We start from the raw sequence: 19,742 nt of genomic DNA, 5'->3' as shown, positions 1-19,742 counted from the left end.
GCTACACCTTGGTGTGTAATCATGACTTTTGAATAAACCCCAGGCACTTCATTATGGCCAGAGCAACCATCCTGAGCCTGAAATCACACCATGTTGGGGATTGCACGAGGAAGGAGATGTTACTTGCAGGAAGAGTAGTTTGTGAAATCCTACCTTGCATGGATGACTCCAGGCCGGGCTCCATGCAGCCAAAATTGCTGGCAGAGAACTTCACTGTGATGTATGGAGTGATGATGTGAGGGCTGCCAGCAAATTTGTTTGGCTGCTGCACCAATGTCTCCACCTGCATTTGGATAGCCGAGCTTCCAGGCTTAATCCAGTCCTGTGAAATGTGTGAATTATGCACAACCTTCCCTTAAACCCTGCAGGCAGCAGCTGGCTCCACCAGCTAGTGCCGTGTGGGGACAGAGGACGTGAGTGAGCAGGAATAGCTCAGGAAAGAAGAGTTCCTATGCTAGCAAGTCAGGCTGATGCTACAGGCAGCACTGAGAAGTGTGTGTTTGTCTTCTTGCTGTCCCTTTGTGTTGTCAAGGTGACCTCTACAAGAGGTCACGAGGTCGCTTTTGTAAATGCACAAAAAGCTTGGAATAGACAAGTGGTGGCTTGGCAGGGTTAGGAGATGGCAAGCCTGAGGAGGGGATGCCAAGACAGAGAAGTCTTTGGAGGAATGAGAGGAAAGGATGGAAGAGAGTAAATAATATCTGAGCAGTTCTGCCGGTGGCAGTATGGGCAGCATCTCAGGGATGCTGTTAGTCAGGAGGCAGAGCTGGCAGGGCTACTGGAGTTGGATAGGGAATTTAGTCTTTTTGACCCTTAGCATTTTCTCACTATTCAGCCTTCCTGCAACAAGCCCAGAAGTATTTTACCTTTTCTTGGTAGCTTTTTTTTTTTAATACTCATATGCAGACAGCAAAAACTCAATGAAAGGAAATGGTGGGATCTGTTGACTTAGCATGCCAACAAGAGCCTGCTCAAATGCTTCTCTCCCTAGATTGTGTGAACTTTTAATTTCTCCCATTGGAGTGGGACTGAGCTCATCAGGTTATGTTGCCTGCAGAGGCAGGGACAGGGGCTGGTGGGTGCTCTCATCCGAGCTTGAAGCAGAACTGGCAGCCTGTGGGTGTGCAGCCACTTCTTTCCCAGCCTGGATTAGGTGTCTTGCAGCCTGGCTTAGTGGGAACATCAGCTTGGGTCTGCCATGGCTGCAGGAGCTGGTCGGACATGGCACTGGGGAGACACACGTGAACAGAGCAGGAGTTCCATCCATCACTTGTTCAGCTTAGGAGAAGCAGAACTGGCACAGGGTTTGTTGAGCGATCACTGCACTATGTCATTCCTGTGCTTGCTTAGGAATAGGGTTTTTTTCCAGTTTTCCTTCCTATAAATCCTTCGTGAACAGTGCATGAGGCACTGAACTCTGCTGCCTCTTGATTATGTAGCAATCGTCAAGTTATTTGTGTTGGTGTGTTAGTCTGCAGTGGTTTTGCTCAAGGATTGCAAAAACTGGGCAATACCTGATCCTTCATCTTTTGTAGAGATGTGCAAAAAAAAAAAGTGTTTGAGAGGGTTTAGAAGTTATCTTTTGCTTTTTGGTAGAGTTGCATTTCAGAACAGAATGCACGCTGTTGTGTACTATATTTAGTACACAGCCAAATTATATTGCTGAAGCTTTTTTTGGCCTGCCATTGTTCATTTACACTAATTTGGCTGGCTTAGAAAGAGATGTTAGAAGTGTAGCTTTGCCAAAGCTCCTCTGTCCTCCAAGAGTCCTAACAGGATAGGTAATTCAGACAAGCTCTTGTCTCAGAGGAACCATTCTTGGCTGCCCTCCTCCATTAGCACTGCTACTGCTTATACCATTTATTCCAGGGGGAATTGAGCAACTCCAACACTCAGTGCATTTGCAAATTCCAGCCTGCGGCTTCCTCTTATCACTTGCTAGAAGATGCTCACAGAAAGGAGCGTGAAAACAAGGGAGGGGCATCAAGATATGGTTACTTGCAATGAGCCCTGAAAGCAAGTACAGACAAGAGTGTATTTTGTCATGTGTTTGATATTGAAACTCCTGTGGCTCCCCCCTGCCTCTCCTTTCTACCTTTCCGTAGAAAATATCTTTGCTGTCCCAGGAGCAGAAGAGAGAAGCTTGGATGTAGCTGGATACTAAACTGTTACCTGCCTGATCTGCCCTCAGAGGGAAAGTTCAGGACCTCTGGCCATTAGATGATTTTGTCACATGATAAATTTAATCAGCTTTACAATAAGTTTATCACTCTTTTGAAATATCACATCAAAAATTTGTCAGCTGGAAGAAACTCCATAATCTGCTCAGCTGAACTGAATCAAGCTGAGTTTAACTTTTGAACTGTAGCTTTTGCTGGCAGCAGGTCCATGCTTACACCAGGTCCTGTTCCCCAGCCAGGAATGCCATCCCAGGAACATGAGATTTTTGTTTAAAGCATGGGTGTAGGGGACTCCAGTTATGTTGTGGGTTTTGTCCTAAGCAGGATCTGTGCTGTGGGGTGGTAGGAGTGGGATTTTGCAGTGCAGGTCCAGGCAGCTGCTGATCACTACAGATCAGGAAAACAAAGGGTGTAGAATTACTGAAGGAAACGTGAGCAAAGAAGGGGCTTAGCAGAGGTTTTTTTAGTGCTAGTTTATACGTTCTGCTTAGAGAGATGCATTGCAGAGTGCTGTTAGGAATGTAATTTCATATTGGTATTACTTTCCTCCTGTGTCTTCCATCCGCATCACTTACTAAATGCATTTTGAATAATCATATGGCAAAGTCCTATCTGGACTTGACAACTGGACAGAGATACTGCAGCAGAAACACACATACAAAAGCATAATTGTAAATAATGGATATTGACTGGATCTGCCAAAAGTTGCAATAAAAAAGCCTTGCCTCAGGTCAATTGTTCCTGGCATATGGATGAAAAAAGGAATCCAGAAGTGTGTTATAACATGAGCGGCTGTACATCAACATTTGCCAGCCAGGCTTTTTTTTCCTCCTTGTTTTTTAGCTTCTCATGGCGCTCGTATCTATGACAAAGGTAGATACAAGCTTTTCAAAACACTCTACACTTCTGTACTGCTTGCTTGTATTGGGGTTTTTTAGTTGTTTTTTTTTAATAATGAAGAGTGAGGTAATAGAGATAATCAGCTGACACTTGCTGTTCATCCTTCTCCTGAAAATCAGAGCTTTGTTGTGACTGTTGTTGGTCAGGACTGGTGTGTCACCCATAAGGTTACACCTGAATAGGGAGGATCTTTTCACAATGGATCTGTGGAGTTCTACAGGGCAGGGACACTTTCCCCTTCACATCCATAACTCCGTCCCACAGCCAATCCTTTGCCACAACAGCTGCATCCCAAAGACCTGACTGCTCTCAGCTGCTTGCTGGGGCTGAATTACACTGTGGAATCAGAAGTTTTCTAATGAGGAGCTATCCTGTCATTTCAGCTGGGAATTGGCCTTCAGCTTCTGCTCAGACTCCTGATGTAGCCAAAGGAGAACAAAACTCGGAGGAGTCTTGCTGGCTGTGCGGATTAAGGCTATCATGAGCTACTGGAGGTTTTGCAATTGTTTATGCCAGTCCTTGGAGAATAAGTGTGAAATTAAGATCGTGGTCTGATTTATATATATAATTTCCATGATGTGCTCCTGTGATGCTGCAGAGCCAATTATAGATAACTACAAATATGCCATTGGGAATCTTTTAAACATTTATTTTAGCGCTTTTGAGGAAGCCAGTACTAAGTTTAATAGACTGTGGTGAATTATTGACCGAACAAATTATAACCATGGACTAGAGTATGGTATTGACATTAGAGATTGTACTGTCATCTTTAAGAGTTGTTACAGGATTTAATTCAGGGCATGCTGAACTTTGAGATTTACACTGGGTGGGATATTGACTCCATAATGTGAGAGACATATGTTAACCTGCATGCATAGCAGTCCATTGTTAACATCTATTCCATAAAAGCCATAAAAATGACATAATAAACTCAAATCAGATTTTCCCCCCATCTCTTTATGTTCAGGGAGCTGTAAATGCAGATGTAGGAAGGTCTGTGGTGAGTGGCAGTTACTGCCATAGAAATACATCCATTTTCCTATCAGGTATTGAAAAAAGTTTTGGGTTTCTTTTTTCCTTTTTAAATAATCTAAAGCATTCTGGAAACTAATTTTGGGATTGAAAGAGAAGAGAAATAGGGACTTGTTCCATGCACATCTAAAGGGAGAAATGATGGTTATGCACAGGGCACATTTTATTACCCAGTGGGGGTTGGTTCCTGGACTTGTAAAGCAGCAGAAGGCACAGGATGTGTTTGTTTCCCTGTGCTCTGAGTCTTCCCAAAGGCTCGTGGCACTGCAGGGAGTCCCAGCAGGAACGAACCATGGAGCCAAGTGCAGGCACTCGGCGTGTGCAGCTAACAGCATCTGCACTTCCTTTTTCCACGCAGCGGGGTTTTGTATGGGATGGCTCGGGAGGAATCCCTGCGTCCGGTCCTGAAGAGAAACCTGTTCTGCAGCAGCTGCCAGAGACACAAACATGCTAAGATGGTCCTGAGCAGCATTTCTGTATTCCAGGGAAACTCTTGGAGGGCTTATGTAGCCAAAGTAAATGTTGACTCTCTGGCTATTTCCAAAGTTTCCTTTATAAATCCATTTGGGAAACAATTTTTCCTGTTTCTTCACAGTGTCTGGTGTTTAGTTTGCTTTGGATTCTGATGGAGCAAAAACCCCCTTCAGAAAGCAAATCCATCAGGCAGTCATGGGTGTCGAAATCTATTCCCTACATTGGTGATGTCTTCCCTTGGGATTTATTGCTGGGGGGAAAGACAACGTGCAGATTCCTGTCCCTATGTGGCAAGTGCAGGAAGAACAAATGTCTCCAGTATTTCTGAAGTGAACAGAGTCGAGATGCCCAGCTTCATTATTACGAATTTTGGAGGGAGGGAGACAATATGCCATCAATTGAGTAGTAATAGTTCGTTATTTAGGCTTCTGCTTGGTAATGGACCATTCAAACTCTTCTGAGAATCAGAGGTGAGCAATTATTTATGAGATGATCAAATGTAGATTCTATATCCAGGGCAATAAAAGTCGAGATCAGTTGATTTATTTGGTGAAGGTTGGCTGTGCTGCTCAAATATTGATAGGATCTTCCTGAAGCACAAATGAGTCTCTTAAACTCATAACAAAAGTTACACAAAGTAGTGGAAAAAGTATTAAAATATAATTTCTACTGGTGCTTTCCCAATGCCTGAATGATCTGTATTCCTCCTTCAGGGCCAGAATTACAGGGACACCCAGGATTGTGGCTGCTGAGGAGTTCTCCCATCTTGGGCACGTACTTGTTCAAGAAATTAATCTCGTGTTTAATCTGGTTTGAGACTGTATCTTAATTTGTTTTGCTGCTGCAATAATTGGCTAAGGTTTGTTTATCCATAAGGGTAATTTCAAGTTTAGTATAAAACCCCAGCTCCTTCATCTTTTTAATTGGTCATATTATGTTGTTCTTTAATTGAAGTGGTAAACAATCCTTTTGAAAGACTGAGGCTGCTGAGAGACACTAAGCCTCTGCCAGCCTAAATAAAAACTTATTCTAAAAAACAGATACCCATGGTTAGACTATAAGAGGCCTTTCTGTACAGAAAAAGGTAAACTTAGATCTGGGCTGTCAGTAAAGCCAGATTTTCAGAGAAATTAAAGCTGTATCTGCAATTTTTTTTATGAATGGAAAATTTTATTTGCTGTGGGAAAGGAAGTGGGAATGCCATTCCATTGTCATATACCCACTGTCCCAGAGCTGTTGATACACAGATTAGTGTCTTGAATCAAGTTTGGAAGATCCTGGAGATAATAATCCAGACTGAAAAAGAAGTATAAAATATTACATCATGCATCTGAGGGGGGATTTTCTTTGTTACAGAAGAGACAAGTTTTGTAACAGGAATATATATAAAGGTGTGGAAGCAAAAGGGTAACAAGTTCCTGTGTTTATTTGCTTATTTTTGACAGAATTGCACAGTTTCTACCGGTTTTGTATTTGCCCATTATTAAGTAAAACATGTTTGTTGTGGTTACCCTGACCCTTCTATGAGATGCTTTGTGGATTTTCATATAAAACATCCTGCAAAAAGTAGGGGAAGGTGGTGAAATGTGACATAAGAGTTTGCTTATCCTGGGAAAGGATAATGAGAATTTGAGTCTGGTTTAACTGGATAAATATTTTTTATTGGGTACACAGGCCAGGAGATACGTGCCTAAAAAAACTTGTGTGTCACTCTACACATCCCAATCTATGTTTAATCCTGTAATTCTCATACAGGACCTTGGACTCACAAATACTAGTAGGGGAAAAAAAAAAAAATCACCAAATATAACACTAAATATCACAGTTGTCATTATAAGGCTGCAAGGGTTGACCACAAAACATTACAGACATGACCTTCTAGCAAGTTCCTGTTTATTTGCTCTCTCTCCCACCATGTGTCTTTTACCAGGCTTAGCTGTCAACCAGGTTCTAAGTTTGAGTGTCTTGTCATCACCCCTCCTGTCCTGACTGCCTGGCTGCATCTTGTAGGAGGGATTTTTGACAAGCTCCAGTTAAATTCTTATCAGTAAAATCCTGATCTGACATGTCCATGGCCTAAAATCATAGCCAGTGATGCCCCTGACCCCAACATGCGCCCAAATGCTGCTCTCCTTGTTCTCCTAAATAGATTTTTCTCATTGTTGGTTTTCAAACCACCATTTTTCTGGGGGAAAAAAAATTAAAAATGTTGTTTTTCTCATTTTCCCCTGTTTACTTTCCATAACTTGAGAAGTCTCTTTGAAGATGCTGACAAAAATAGCTGTTTCTCAATCCACGTAATTACGGAAAAAGCATTCCTTTTTCTAAGTGTGTGAGCCTTTTTTCCCCCGAACTATCATGCTTTTTACTCAATAATAGCACTTTCTGGTGTTGTTTTAGAAGCAGCCTAGCCTGCTTCAAAAGACATGCTAAATCATACCCTTGATTCCTAACAATAATTTCATTACACGTGACATTTTATTTAGAGAGAAACGAGACCCTTGTTAAGACATTACTTAGGCTGCAAACTTAACCACTTAAATGTTATGAAATGCTAGACTAAACATTTTAATTTCCCTTATGCATTTTGAGAACAGTATGCATATATATTCTGGGTTTTTATGTTCATTATTGAAAAGGAGATGTTTCAGTAGCTTGTCTGAACTTGGCTGTAATCTCACAGATGTGGTAGCGACAACCTTACTGACTGTTGAAATCCGAAGGTATTTTTCCAAGCAGGAAGGCATTAGATCTTCCCACATACAAGAGTTAGTTGGTATTTTAGAGCATGCATGGAACATTTTCCAAAGCATTTTAACTCCCATTCATCTCCTTCGCTAGGATGTGCCTTATTTCAGAAATTGCAGTTTCATTTGAGGAAATTGGTGAAATCACCTTGGCTGCTACGTTAAGAATAATAACAACCAACCCACCCCAGCCCAGGCAATCATCCAGCAGGATTATTTCATGCTGAGTGGTTCAAGTTTGGAAAAGAAATGCAGAGCTGACATCCAGATCGTGTAAGGGAGAGCACTGGAAAAGCGAGACCATCTTTCTGATAGTATGAGATGCAAATGATTCACACCAGCATGTCTGGGTGTTAAATACCCTTCAGGCTTGAAGGTTGGTTGTGCCATGAAAAATGCCCTTGAGGTTTTTAAAAATTGTGCATCATACAGGCTTGGGGGACCTGCAAAGTATTTAGGTCCTCTCCTTCTTTTGCATTTCCCTGCCAGGATTGAGTCCTTCACTACTTTCTTCAAGTCGTGTTTCAGTCACCTTCAAGAACACAAACTTTCTTTTGGAAAGTCAAGAAGTCTTGGCGTGCTGCTGGTGGGGAAAAGGTACTTGGAATAATTATGCTCCAGAGAACAGAACTGAGAACATTTCTGAGGGAGAAAACAGCAACTGCAGTCAAACAAGCTGCTAAATAAGGAAACATCATTAGACAACAGGGCTAACCTTGGGTTTGCTGCCTTGCTTTTTAGTTCCACATAGTAGGAGAACATATAAACAGGAAAGAGCCAGAGTGCCCTGATAGGAGAGAAAAATATCATCTTGTGCCTGTGCTGCCAACAAAACAGAGTTAGCAAAAAAAAATCCCTACCTTGTAACAGCCCCGAAGTGTTGGGTTCAGGCAATGGAATAAGATGCAAAGTTTGGAGTGTGCCGAGTGTAGTGCTGAACACAGCCAACTATTGGCACAGTTCAGGTGTTGGCTGAAGTGAGTCCCTGTTAAGAAGAGTGTGTTCTTTAGCTTGATGAACGATAAGAAGAGCTAATCATCCATCTTTACAGGTTTTTTGCTGATTTACAACTTGGTTCTGTTTTGTGTATGTGCCTTTGATGCTCAGAGCAGCTGGCTCCTGCAGGAGAGAGTAGCTGGTAATTGAGGCTTGAATGTGGTGTAGGGCAAAATATTTTGGGAAACGGGGCTTGGCAAGAATTCAAGGTCTTCCAACAAGTTGCCATTGACTTCATCTCTGTTGTGTTTGCAGAATGACCCGTATTTCCTCATTCAGTGTAAATTCCAATTTCAGGCACAGCTGCCAAGACTAAAAGAATCTGAGGCATGCGCATGCAAATACTTCAATAAAAATAATTTCCCAGCTCTGTCTAGAGATTTATAAAATTATGGTGAAGAATATTATGCATTCAGATTAATAGCAGATGAATGTAAATTAAATCTGTAGAGACTCACCCACTGATTCTGATCTGGGGATTCTTTTTTTTTTTTGCTTTGATTTTTAAGATGCACTTATCCATAAACCCTGGGAGCATGCAAAAATAATAATGATTACATCTTGTAAGGAATAAATTAGCAAGAAATTCTTACTCCCCTCTAATTAATTCCCTAATAAACACCGAACAAATAACTGTTTTAAACTCACTTATATTTACAAGGTAAGCAGCAAATAGAGCTAATAAGGGAAATTAAAGTGACAGCAGCAGGTGAAGTGAAAGGGGCTGTGGGAGGACGGAGTGAGAGTTCGTGGCACAGCACAGGGAGAAGAACATGGGCAACTGCTGCCAAGTTCCTGCACTAAGGACTGTGCATGTTTGAAGAAGCAAAATATGATTTCCCTTGCAACAAACCAGTGCTTCCTTCCAGATCTGTTGTGCCCTCACCTGAATGTTTCTCATCTCTTTGGTGTGTGTGGACATTTTCAGCTGATGCTGTTTGTGGGCTTCATCCTCCTTGAGAGCAGCAAACAATCAAGGATCTGGCTGGGAAAAGCTTTTCCAGCTGCATGTGCAGCTTCTGCTGTCTTTTTCTGATGTTCATATAAAGAGCCTGGAAGTATAAATCTCCAAAATTGTTGGAGTATCAACACCTGCCAGATAGGTCACTTACAAATTAGTAGTTAATGAGTTATTCTCTGAACTATCCAGTGGTAACTTTGTAGATAAAGCTGCGGGGTGGTTGGAGTAGTGAGAACTCAAAAATTTAGCTGTAAATAAATACAATTCCTTTAGATCACTACTGTAGAAAAATGTTTTCTGTGCTCTATGTTTATGGATATTGTGTAGTGCATGTATTATTTTAGTATTCAGACACACATCAAACCCCTTTGTAAAAGTGATTCTTGCTTTCAATATCTAAGGAAAAATAGTCCTAATTTTGCCCACACTTATTAGAATCCATATAACTCAGTTCTTACTTCTTTCAAGATTGAATAGCTTCTCTTCCTCTCAGCTGATTATACAATGCATGTATTTATAGACAATAATCATCCCTCTCTTAGCTGTTTGGTGGAAGCCAAGCTCTCTGAGTCTCCTCTAACAAGAGCCTACTCTGGATTCTGTGATCGCTTCTGGAACCTTCTCTGTAGCTCCTTAAGGTTAAATTAATCTCTGAGTACTGGTGACCAGAGTTTGGGATAATGACTTGTCAATTCTGGCTCATGTCATTAATCAAAATTCAGGCAGAGAAGATCTTCAAAGTTTCCTGTGCCAAGGAAAAAAAAAAATATCAGCTTAGGTATGATCTGGCTGGCAAGCTCATGTGGTCTCTTATTTTTTTGTTGTTTTACCTTCATGTGATGAATACTCCTTTCATCATCTTATCCAAAGCTTTGCCTATCCCACTAATGTGCCTGCAGCTGCTGGGGTTATTTCTCCTCTCTTTTCCTAAATTGTAGATATTTTAGGTTTTTTCCAGTCTCCAGGTTTTGCAGGTTTTCAGCTGTTGTTGTTAGTGCTCAAGCATCATGCTATAGCTGAAGTCTGCAGTTGGATTTGTGCCTGGACTGTGGATTTTCCAGTTAAGTAACACATGCCAGGGCTGTAGCTAGAGGAGTTGGCAGGGGTATACATTCTGCTTCCATACAGTTTTTAGTTGATTCTCTTTATCCATCCATGGAAGTGGCAGGCGTGTAAGTAGGGCACGCGTTGCTGTGTTTGTGCCTTAACATTAAAGCTCCCTTTGTTATGTGGGGAGCAGAGCAACTCCAAGGTCCGAATCTCCCAGTTGTCATAAACTTAGATACATAAAGAGCATTTATTGTTTTAATATAGACAAGCCAAAAGCCCTGTACTGTTGACCTGAATTTGCAGTCTCCAAATCCCTCCACAAAACCCAACTAGTTAGAAGGAAAACTGTTCCAGAGCAGTGGAGTTCTGCCAAAAACACCCTCACCTGCTGAAGTAGTTTCTAAAATCATACAGCCAGAGCTATTAATGTGTTGATATTTGTTTAGATGCCTCCAGCTTATGCTGCATGCATTAAAAACGGACTTTTCTAAAAGTTCAAAAGACCTGATCTCATTCAGTCTTGGAATCACCTTCTATTGATGGACAGATTTTCCTGAGGAGGAGCTGCACTGTCAGGTGTGGTGGATGCAGGGGTTGTACAGTGCTTTTCCACGTGGGATGAAAGTCTCTGCTCCAGCTGTTTTCTGTTTGGGGAACTCTGTGGAAAATAATACATTTTACTTGCTTCAAAGGAAAAACCATAATAATGCTCTCTGTGTAGTCTGTGATCCCATGGCAGTGGAAAATAATGGCATGAGAACATCACCCCCAAAATATGGTATGTTCCTTCTTGGGCAGGCATTTAATCATCATAATCATACATGTTGTGATTCGAAAGGAGAAGTTTCTTAATAGAAATACTACTTTTTTGTTGTTTTTTAATATACTGCTTAAAACTTCAGTTCACTGTATTCTTCCTTGTGACTCTAAAGCTACAAATTGCCATCTTATTCTCAGTTATGTGAATAAAAATCAATCAAGTACCATTATGAAGGCTGCCTACAAGGTGCTTTTGTATTTTCTTCTGGAGCAGGTCCTCCCCCAGCTCTTTTCATTTTTGAATATGGCTGCACCTCATGAATTTTCCTTTTCCTCCTATTCTTCCCTGCTTGTGTGAGTGGGACGAGCAGCGGTGTGAGAGCAATTTTAGAAGAACCAAACCAGTTCCAACTAGGTACATTCAAGGTGTTCCTGTCCATACAGTTCCCACTGCCAGCTGCAACAGATCCAAGTTGTTTGGATGAGAAACTTCTGGGTTTGAGTGTTCTTGTGGTGGAGCCTTTCCTGGAAAGGAAGAGCACTGGCAAAGGCAGCAGTGGGACAAGGAGTCACCATGTTAATGGGTGTGGGATTAGGATAGGGAGGTACTTCTCCAGTTTTGCCACTGTTTCCTCTGTTCTGCTGGGAGATCACAAACCTGTTGTTCCTTTCATTCACTGATTGTCTTGTGTGTGGAGGCTGTAAGATTAAGGATTGTGGCTTGTTTTTTTGAGCATGTACTGACACTGACTAACAGAGGTAGTAATTATTTTTACATACCAGGCTGAGTTTATACCCTATCAAGCACTGGTGACTTTGGATTAGACCTGTAGCATGGCTGAAGTCTTACCTGGTATGGAATTTTTTCCAGTGCATCACCTGGGATGATGGCTGATCATAGCACACTGAGTCTTCCCCATGTCCTTTGCCTATTTGTGCAGGTTAATTTGCTGGGATGGAGGCAGGCAGCAAATCTTTACTGTGTTCTTCTGCTTCCTGTTTCTTTGCACTAAGAGTTGTATTGTTAAATCTCTGTGCTAGTTTCTAGACTGCTCAGCCACAGCATCTGTAAATCCAAGTAAATGAAATTTTCCTTTAATGAAGCAAAGAACTCTGTGCATAGCTGCAGAAGAATTGTTTCATTTTCATTATTAAAAGGGCACTTAGCATGAAAATTTCTCCCCATTTTTTTCCTAATAGCTCAATGTTTTATGCTTTATGTAAACCACAGATCATTTTCCCTGTACTAGAAAATGTTGCTGTTCTTACAACTCCAGGGATACATTGAGAGACTCTGTGTTAAGATAGCCAAAATTTTTCAGATTGGGGCTTATTCTTCCATAGGAATGCCTCCTGTAATGGCCTTGCAGAGAACGGATGTCATACAACTTTGCTTGCAGGTTCTTCTTGAAGTGCCAGGAAACCTTACAAGGTGTTTGGAGCTCATTCCCAGAGCAGCCGAGTCAAATCATAGATGCTGCTTCTTGTGTTGCTAAGATCCCTCAAGTCTTTTGGAATTAAGAATAACTGACCACCCAGTAAAGTTTAGCACAAGTTCAAATTTACAGATAATACATTTTGGGTAGTAAGAAATCATTCTGTTCTCATTCTGTTCAAGCGATTTTTTGAAAAATTTCCATTCCCTGTAATATTAAGCCCCATGGTTTTGCCAGTTGTTCAGAAATGCTAGTCCAGGCCTAGGGAGCCATGTGGTCAAGGCAGTGTTTAAACCCATCACTTCTTGCTTTCCAAGTGCTGCTCTGTGTAAGAGGAGCACATATCTGTCCTTTCTTCCATCTCTGTCACTCCCTGCCTTGGGAGATGTCCCGTGTCACCCTCAGGGGATGTCCCTTGTTACTGCAGGTCACAGAACAAATGGCAGCAATGCTTCCCGAACCCCATGGGGAGCTGTAGCAGTGCTGACGACAAACAGTCTCCTCTGCTGGACCCTCCTCTCTGGGGGTTTGGAAATTCCCCTGAGTGTGTGGTGAATTGTGCCCAGCCTCATGCTCAGAATGGGGCTGGTGTGGATGAGGCTGCAGTGATTTTCTGCCAGTGCTCATTGGCCAGAAAGGAACAGCTGGAAAATAAGTGATTTTTGAATGAAGCTGTGGAGGCAGCAGAGTGTTTTCTGTCTCTCCTGCCCATCAGGAACAGCTGTGCCTCTCACCCAAATTTTCATTTCATGTGCCAGGATGGTGGATTTGTTTTGGGCTTTGAATTTTGTAATAGATGTTTAGAACGTGGAGAATTCAGAAGCCACTTTAACCAAGTTAAAATTTTGTGTGTTTAATTGACCCTTGAGAAGTCAGTGGCTACTCCAGGAATATAAGAGCTTAACCTGAGCCTTTGTTCCATCCTTTGAGTGCCTCGCTGCTGCTTTATCCATCACCTGCAAGGAGCTAGAAGGAGGTCTGGTTGTTTTGGGCAGGTTGGCAAATTTAGCATTGATGAAAAAATTTTTAATGTTTTTTCTTTGAGAAGGATGGATGGGAAGGTAACAAAATACTTTGAACTAGTGAAGGACGACTGTGCAGAAAAAGACTTCGCTGCTGTTGAGGAGAGTTCTCCTGTTGATTTGAGGTGTATGTGCTGTTCTGCTGCTGCCTTATTGACACAGCCCATAATTTTGATGCCCGATAATTGAATTGTGTCCATGCCAGGAGGAAGCATGGAGACAGCTTCTTCAGGGACTCTCTCTCTCTAGTGGGATGCAGCTTACCAATTATATAATGGGACTTTTGGGGAAGCACAGCACTACTTTAGCACAGCTCCAGTTACAGTCATTGACAACCTTGCTGTTCCTACCTGTAGCTGTCGGTGCAGGTATCTGTTAAATCAGTCTCGCCAGTCCTCCACGGTTTTCCTTTGGGATGAGAAGACAAATTGCTGTGTTTCATTCAATTTAGTCTTAATGATAATAAGGAAAAATAGATACGTTCTTAACAGAGGAATGATACATGACATCCTCTAGCTGTGCAAGCAATCTTTTGGAACTGGCACTAAGGATTTACTCTCACATGGAGAATTTAATCTGAGTGTGGCTGATGGATCACTGTCAAAATCCCTGAAACCTGAGTGAGGTGTATTCCATAAATGGCTGTAAATTGATGAGTTTCCATACATATTTACTCTGAACCTATAGGGCCTAAGGTAGTTCTTTAGCAGAGCTTGCAATTTCTTCATAACTTGTAAATTCTTCACAGAAAGGGTGATTTGACATAGGAATGGGCTGCGCAGGGGGTTGGGGAGACACCATCCCTGAAGGTGCTTCAGGAAAGACTGGAGGTGGCACTTGGTGCCATGGTGGTATTTGGTCAAAGGTTGGACTCAGTGATCTCAGAGGTCTTCTCCAACCTAAATGATTCTGTGATTCTGTAATTGTTCCCAATCAGTTTCAAATATTGATCTTAATATTTTCTTTCTAGCATGTTGTTAGGACAGTAGTCCTGTGGTTTTATTTAAAACAACATTTTTAAAATGCTGAATAAAAATAAGTATAGCACAGAACTGCATATGTTTTTTTCTTCCAGAGATATTCAGCGCTTTCATGTCCAGAAATGATAAAATAGAGTCTTACTATATTAAAGTACCATTTCATTTTGATTAATTACTCCCAAGAGAAAATGTTGTTTGAGTCTCTGTTTGGAGTTTTTTCAGCAAATTGGCCTTATCTCTTTGAAAACTTTGACCAGATGTTGCCATCCAGTATCACTAAATGGTGCTTGTTTAGAAAACTGGCTTAGTCTTCCAAAGTTTATTTTGCTAGCACTGTGTTGGGCAAACCTTGAAGGCAGTCTTGTGTCTTCTACTAGACTGACTGGCAATATTTAGAAGAATTAGATAAGCTTTCAGCACACAATTTCTTCTTCAGATTCGAAACTGTGAAGCCACAGGTTTTCCAGCTAAGTGGAAAATGAGTTTACAGAGTTTAATTGGTTAGAGCGTCTCCCGAAGTGGCGCTGGCTGAGAGCTGTGCCATACATTGGGGAAAAAAGAACATCCAGCCAGAAGGGACATAGAAATGGAGGTTGAACAGTTGAGGTCAGTGCAATACACGACTCCTCAGCCACAATGAGTGCTTGCAGAAGAGTGGAATTATTTTTGTTAGGGATGTCTGTAAAGCAGTTGGCTCTCTGGACTAACCCGTGTAGCTGTGGCAATGCACACCTGCTCTTGCTGGGTCTCCTTGACACAGTTTTGGGTGGTTCTGTAGGACAGCTGATCCTGCTCTCAGCCTGCCCTGCTGCTGATGGCTCTCCAGCAGGGCGGGATCCATGAGGATTCCTGCTTTGTAGCTGGGGTTATGTCACAAGCACATTCCCAAGGCACCATGACTCAGTTGGCATCATTTTGGGCAGTTTAAAATAGAAGTGAGCCAGGTCCTCAGCTGGCATAAATTGGTGTTATTATATTAAATTCAGATGGGCCTAATTATAAGTGCTCTAGCAGACGCTGAGGGTTGCACAATCCATTGCTTTTGTGCGTGTGTGCTCACCCATAAAAGTGAGATTGCACAATGCAGCCCTCTCTGAATGCATCTCTGTCTCAGCTGCTAATTGAAACCAAACATAGTAGGATTAATAATTCACTGCTGCGGAATTCTTGTATTAGAAATTATTGGAGGGATCTATCTACCACTTGCATTAAGAGATGTTACTCTATTGCAGGACTAAGTCTCAGCAGCAGTGACCGGAGGTCTCTAAACAGGGAAAAGTTGGACTTGCAGAGGGTTTGGATTTTTTTCTTTCCCCCCAGTTGCTATGGCTTCTGTGCCTCCTGCTACACAGGGTGCATTTTCCAAGCGTGGATGGAGGAAGACGTTAACAAATCTCTGTTGACTGAGGTGGGGGACGGCTTGGGCTATTTTGCTGTGCAGGAAATGGGGCATTTCTTTGGCCACTGTTCAAGTGTATTTTCCCTTTACAAAAATCGACCCACATTTCGCAATAGGGAAATAGGAAATTGTATTTCCTCTGACTTCCAAGGAAGTTGATCTCTGCTCTCTTAATTAGTTGTTTGAAAGATGAAAGCAAGTGCCTGGGGTGAGGGAATTCCAGGAGGTTTTTTTTGAATCAAAGTACTAAGAAATGGCCCATTATGAATTCTGATTTATCTAAACCTCACTGAATGCTGCCTACAGAGGCACTTCCATGGATGCAGGTCCTGCTCTTGTTTACTTACATTAAATGATGTTGTCAAACAGGGATATAAAGGATTCTAGGGATAGGATTACAAACCCTGTGTTCTCTGTCAGAAAGGTAACAGGGCAGGAGGGCCATGAGGTGCATGTTCAGGGGTCAGCCATTCCTACAGCCCTGACAGCTGGGCTGGCCAAGTAGCCCCACAAAATTCCACTTTCCCCTTTTTCTTAGACTGCCCTTGCCATTTCTTGGGTCCTCAGGTGGTCACATTTTCTGCATGTGGCTTGGTGGCATGCAAGCAGCTTGAAAGTAGTAGTCAAAGCTCCAAACCAACCCTATATCTGCTCATCCTCTTCCATCTGGGAGGATGCAGAACTAGGCAGGGTTGTTCAGGTCCTTGGGAGTGCTGGTCATTGCCTTTTCCTTTTCTTGTGTCTCTTTTTAATGTGTGTTATTTCACTTAAAAGGGTCTTTTTGTGTTTGTCTTACAGAAGGTCTAGTTGCACTTTCGTAAGTGAATAAATTACTAATTCTGTTTGTTGTTCTTCTCTTTTTTTTTAAAACCGAAGTGCCAGACAAATAAAATAAGCTTTTGAAATTCACTCTGTGTGGCTCAGCATCTCAGTGCAAGATCCATTTTTCTTCAGCATATTTAATTTCCCTCATGTGTTTGTTGTTAAAGCCTTTATTTTTAGTGCTTGTTAGTCCTTTCAGTTGGTGAAATCTGATTTTTATGACATGGTCTGCATGTGCCTGGAGCTTCTGTGGAACATTTCACAGTGGGCTTGAGACCAGTTCGGGGTGTGGGTATTGTTTGGTGTGGTAAATATAACTCCTGTTTCCCACCTGAGTTCTTGCTCTGAGTGTGATAAATTCATGTGTAGCTCTGCCATATTCCATTGTTTTCATTCCTGCCAGGATCTTAATGGTCACATGGATTAACACAAAAGGACTCAAAGCCCTCCTGCTTGTAATTGTAATTTTTTTTTTATTTATTGTAATTAATTGTAAACTGTTTTTATTTAAAGTTCCACCTTCACTGTCAGAAGAGTGCTTGTGTCCATATGCCCTGTATATTGGTGGAGTTTGGGTTATTTCCACCTTTTATCACCCTGCCAATGATTCTTTCAAATCTTGGCAAGATTTGATACCCTTGTACTCTTTCAGGGAAGTAAGGGCAAAAAATAACCCTCTAAAAAGTGCGAGTTTCCCTAAACAGGCCACATAAAGAGGGGAAAATTTGCTCATGGACTTCAGCAAGTATTAGAACTGGAGGAATTGGGATTCCTGGGGGGGGCAGAGGAGAATGTGATGAATGTACAGTCACATGAAAACTGGTTGGTAGAGCTGGTCTTAGTAGAAAACAAAGGCCTGCGAAAGTTGTGCAGGAGTGAGTTCCTTAAAAGGAAAGGAAAAAAAAAAAAAAAAAATCAGGATCCCAAGTAACCCTTGGTGAAATAACACGTCCATCAATTTATTTTTTTCTTTACTCCTTGGAATTAGAAGAAAAGGAGGTAATGGCTTTGTCCCGGACAAAGATACCAAGTTCTCTGCACAGCATTTGCAGTTACTACTCTGGAAGGCTGAAATGCTTGGAAGTGGTGTGGATCTCCCTGAAGTGTGGTCACACTGCTGCTGAAGTATTTCAGACTGCTGTCGGCAGCTGGGAGTCACACTGGTCCCATCTCCAGTGTCCATTCTCCTTCCAAATCGTCAAATCAGGGAAAGGGGATTCTTCATGTTATGTGTGTGTAGGGGAGGGCAGGAATTTGCCCAGCAGAAGCTGTTCTCATGTGCCAGTTTTATTCCAAGCATGGCATGTGTTGTATAACCCCGTAACTCAAGAGTAGCACATGAACTCTGAAATGCTTGTCAAAAAGTGCATGTTGTTTTACTGAGTCGCTAAAATTGTTGAACCTTGTTATCGTTATAGATACAACACTTTGAGGGGTTTATGTGCACTTCCCAAAGTGTTCTGGCAATAATAAAGCAGGTTTTCTATTGCAGAGGCAGGGTTTTCTGATTGTAATACTGCCTTTTGTCACACTATGACAAGCATCAAAATGCTAAAATTGTATTAAAAAGATTAAACCAAAAGCACAGCACCTGCTACTTAGCAATCCAGAAAATCAGCTTGACTCTTATGGCTCCTATATATTTTATATATATCCTAGGAGACCTGCACAGCATTGCTGTTGGAATTGCCTGGGTGTACCTGAGCTCTCCTTGAAGCTGATCTTACTTTGGACAAACAGATGTGGGAAGTGGGACACTGATAAAACAACAAGGCTTCTTGAATAATGTAATAATAACTTGCGTTGCAATTTTTCCTTCTAGGAGACTGAGCTGCTGGATATCAGCCTTGTCAAAGATGCCAGATGCGGAAAACATGCCAGAGCTCCCAAGGTAGGAATTCTTGCTGCGTGCTTCCCTGTTACATTGCTGACCTTGATAAAAAAGAATGGGAATTATATGCAAGAATTGAAAGGAAGAAAAAAAGTTCCCATCACTAAGTAGTAGTATTTTGCCTTTTCTTTGTTTAACACTGTTTCTGTTGAGAAGTGTTGGGATTGTTGAGCCGTTGTCTTTGGATTCTGGGTGTAAAATCCTGCTGGAAGCTCTGCTGGCAGCCCAGGAACAGAAGTCTTGGTTTGTCAAGGTATGCTTACAAGTTTTTGGCTTCCCTGATGGCAAGGGGCTGATAGTTGTTTGAGTCCGTGTTGTATTTTCTGCTGGTGATTTTCCTCTTTCAGTGCCTCTTGAGGCCAGAAAGAGATTGTTTGGATTTTTTTTTGTTATCGGAGAGGTTGGGATATCAGCTCCCTTTGGGTTTGCCCTGATGTATTGTGCACTCCTTTATAGTCTCTACAGACAGTAGGTTGTAGATGCAAGTTCTCTCTGGTGTTCTTGTTTGGGCAGACACAGCACATCAGAGGAAAAACCAAAGCACTCAGCTCTGGAAGCAAGAGAGTCCCTCAGGGAATCCCAGGAGCGATAGGAAAAAATGAAATATCCCCGGGGGCTGGAAAGTGTGGCCCCGCAGCTGCTTAGCCCTGGTTGAACAGACCAAAAGAATGTTTCTCCTCCTCTCATCTTGGGGAAGGAATATGCCTGGGTCTGGGTGACCTCTCTTCCTTGCAGCCAGCCCTGGGCCCAGGCACTGCCCCAGGGGCTCCTCAGCCCCCCCGTGGGCAATTAGGAATGGAAAAGGTTGTTTTTCTGTGCCAGAAAGCAGTTGTAGTTATCTCTGAACAGATTATTCACATTTGGTTTTCAAAGCTCTCCATGTAGTGCTGGCAGCATTTTAAAGGCTGAGTTATAATTGAAATGCAACAGAAGTACTTTATGACATCCACATTAATACCAAATGAGTTCACCATGATTAATGGTTCTATGATGAATAGCAATGAAGTATTAACAATGTCTAGAACATTATTTTAACATGCTACCCGCTTTACAGAGGACATTCATGTTCTTCTAACAAAATGTTTTTAGCTAA

General features: G+C 41.9%; 1 protein-coding gene across 3 annotated transcripts in view; it reads left to right on the top strand.

Annotated features, from left to right (window-relative positions):
* PLCB1 (phospholipase C beta 1) overlaps positions 1 to 19,742 on the top strand; it is a 352,437-nt gene that overhangs the window by 78,433 nt on the left and 254,262 nt on the right. For all 3 annotated transcript variants that reach the window (XM_032103715.1, XM_032103716.1, XM_032103717.1), the window contains exon 3: positions 18,581 to 18,649. In XM_032103715.1, coding sequence (XP_031959606.1) covers positions 18,581 to 18,649 — 69 coding nt within the window. The remainder of the gene's footprint in view (positions 1 to 18,580; positions 18,650 to 19,742) is intronic.

Source organism: Corvus moneduloides, chromosome 3 (genome assembly GCF_009650955.1).
Source record: "Corvus moneduloides isolate bCorMon1 chromosome 3, bCorMon1.pri, whole genome shotgun sequence".
NCBI classification, from domain to species: Eukaryota; Metazoa; Chordata; class Aves; order Passeriformes; family Corvidae; genus Corvus; species Corvus moneduloides.
Note: the sequence above shows the minus strand (reverse complement) of the source record. Positions and strands in the feature narration are given on the sequence as shown.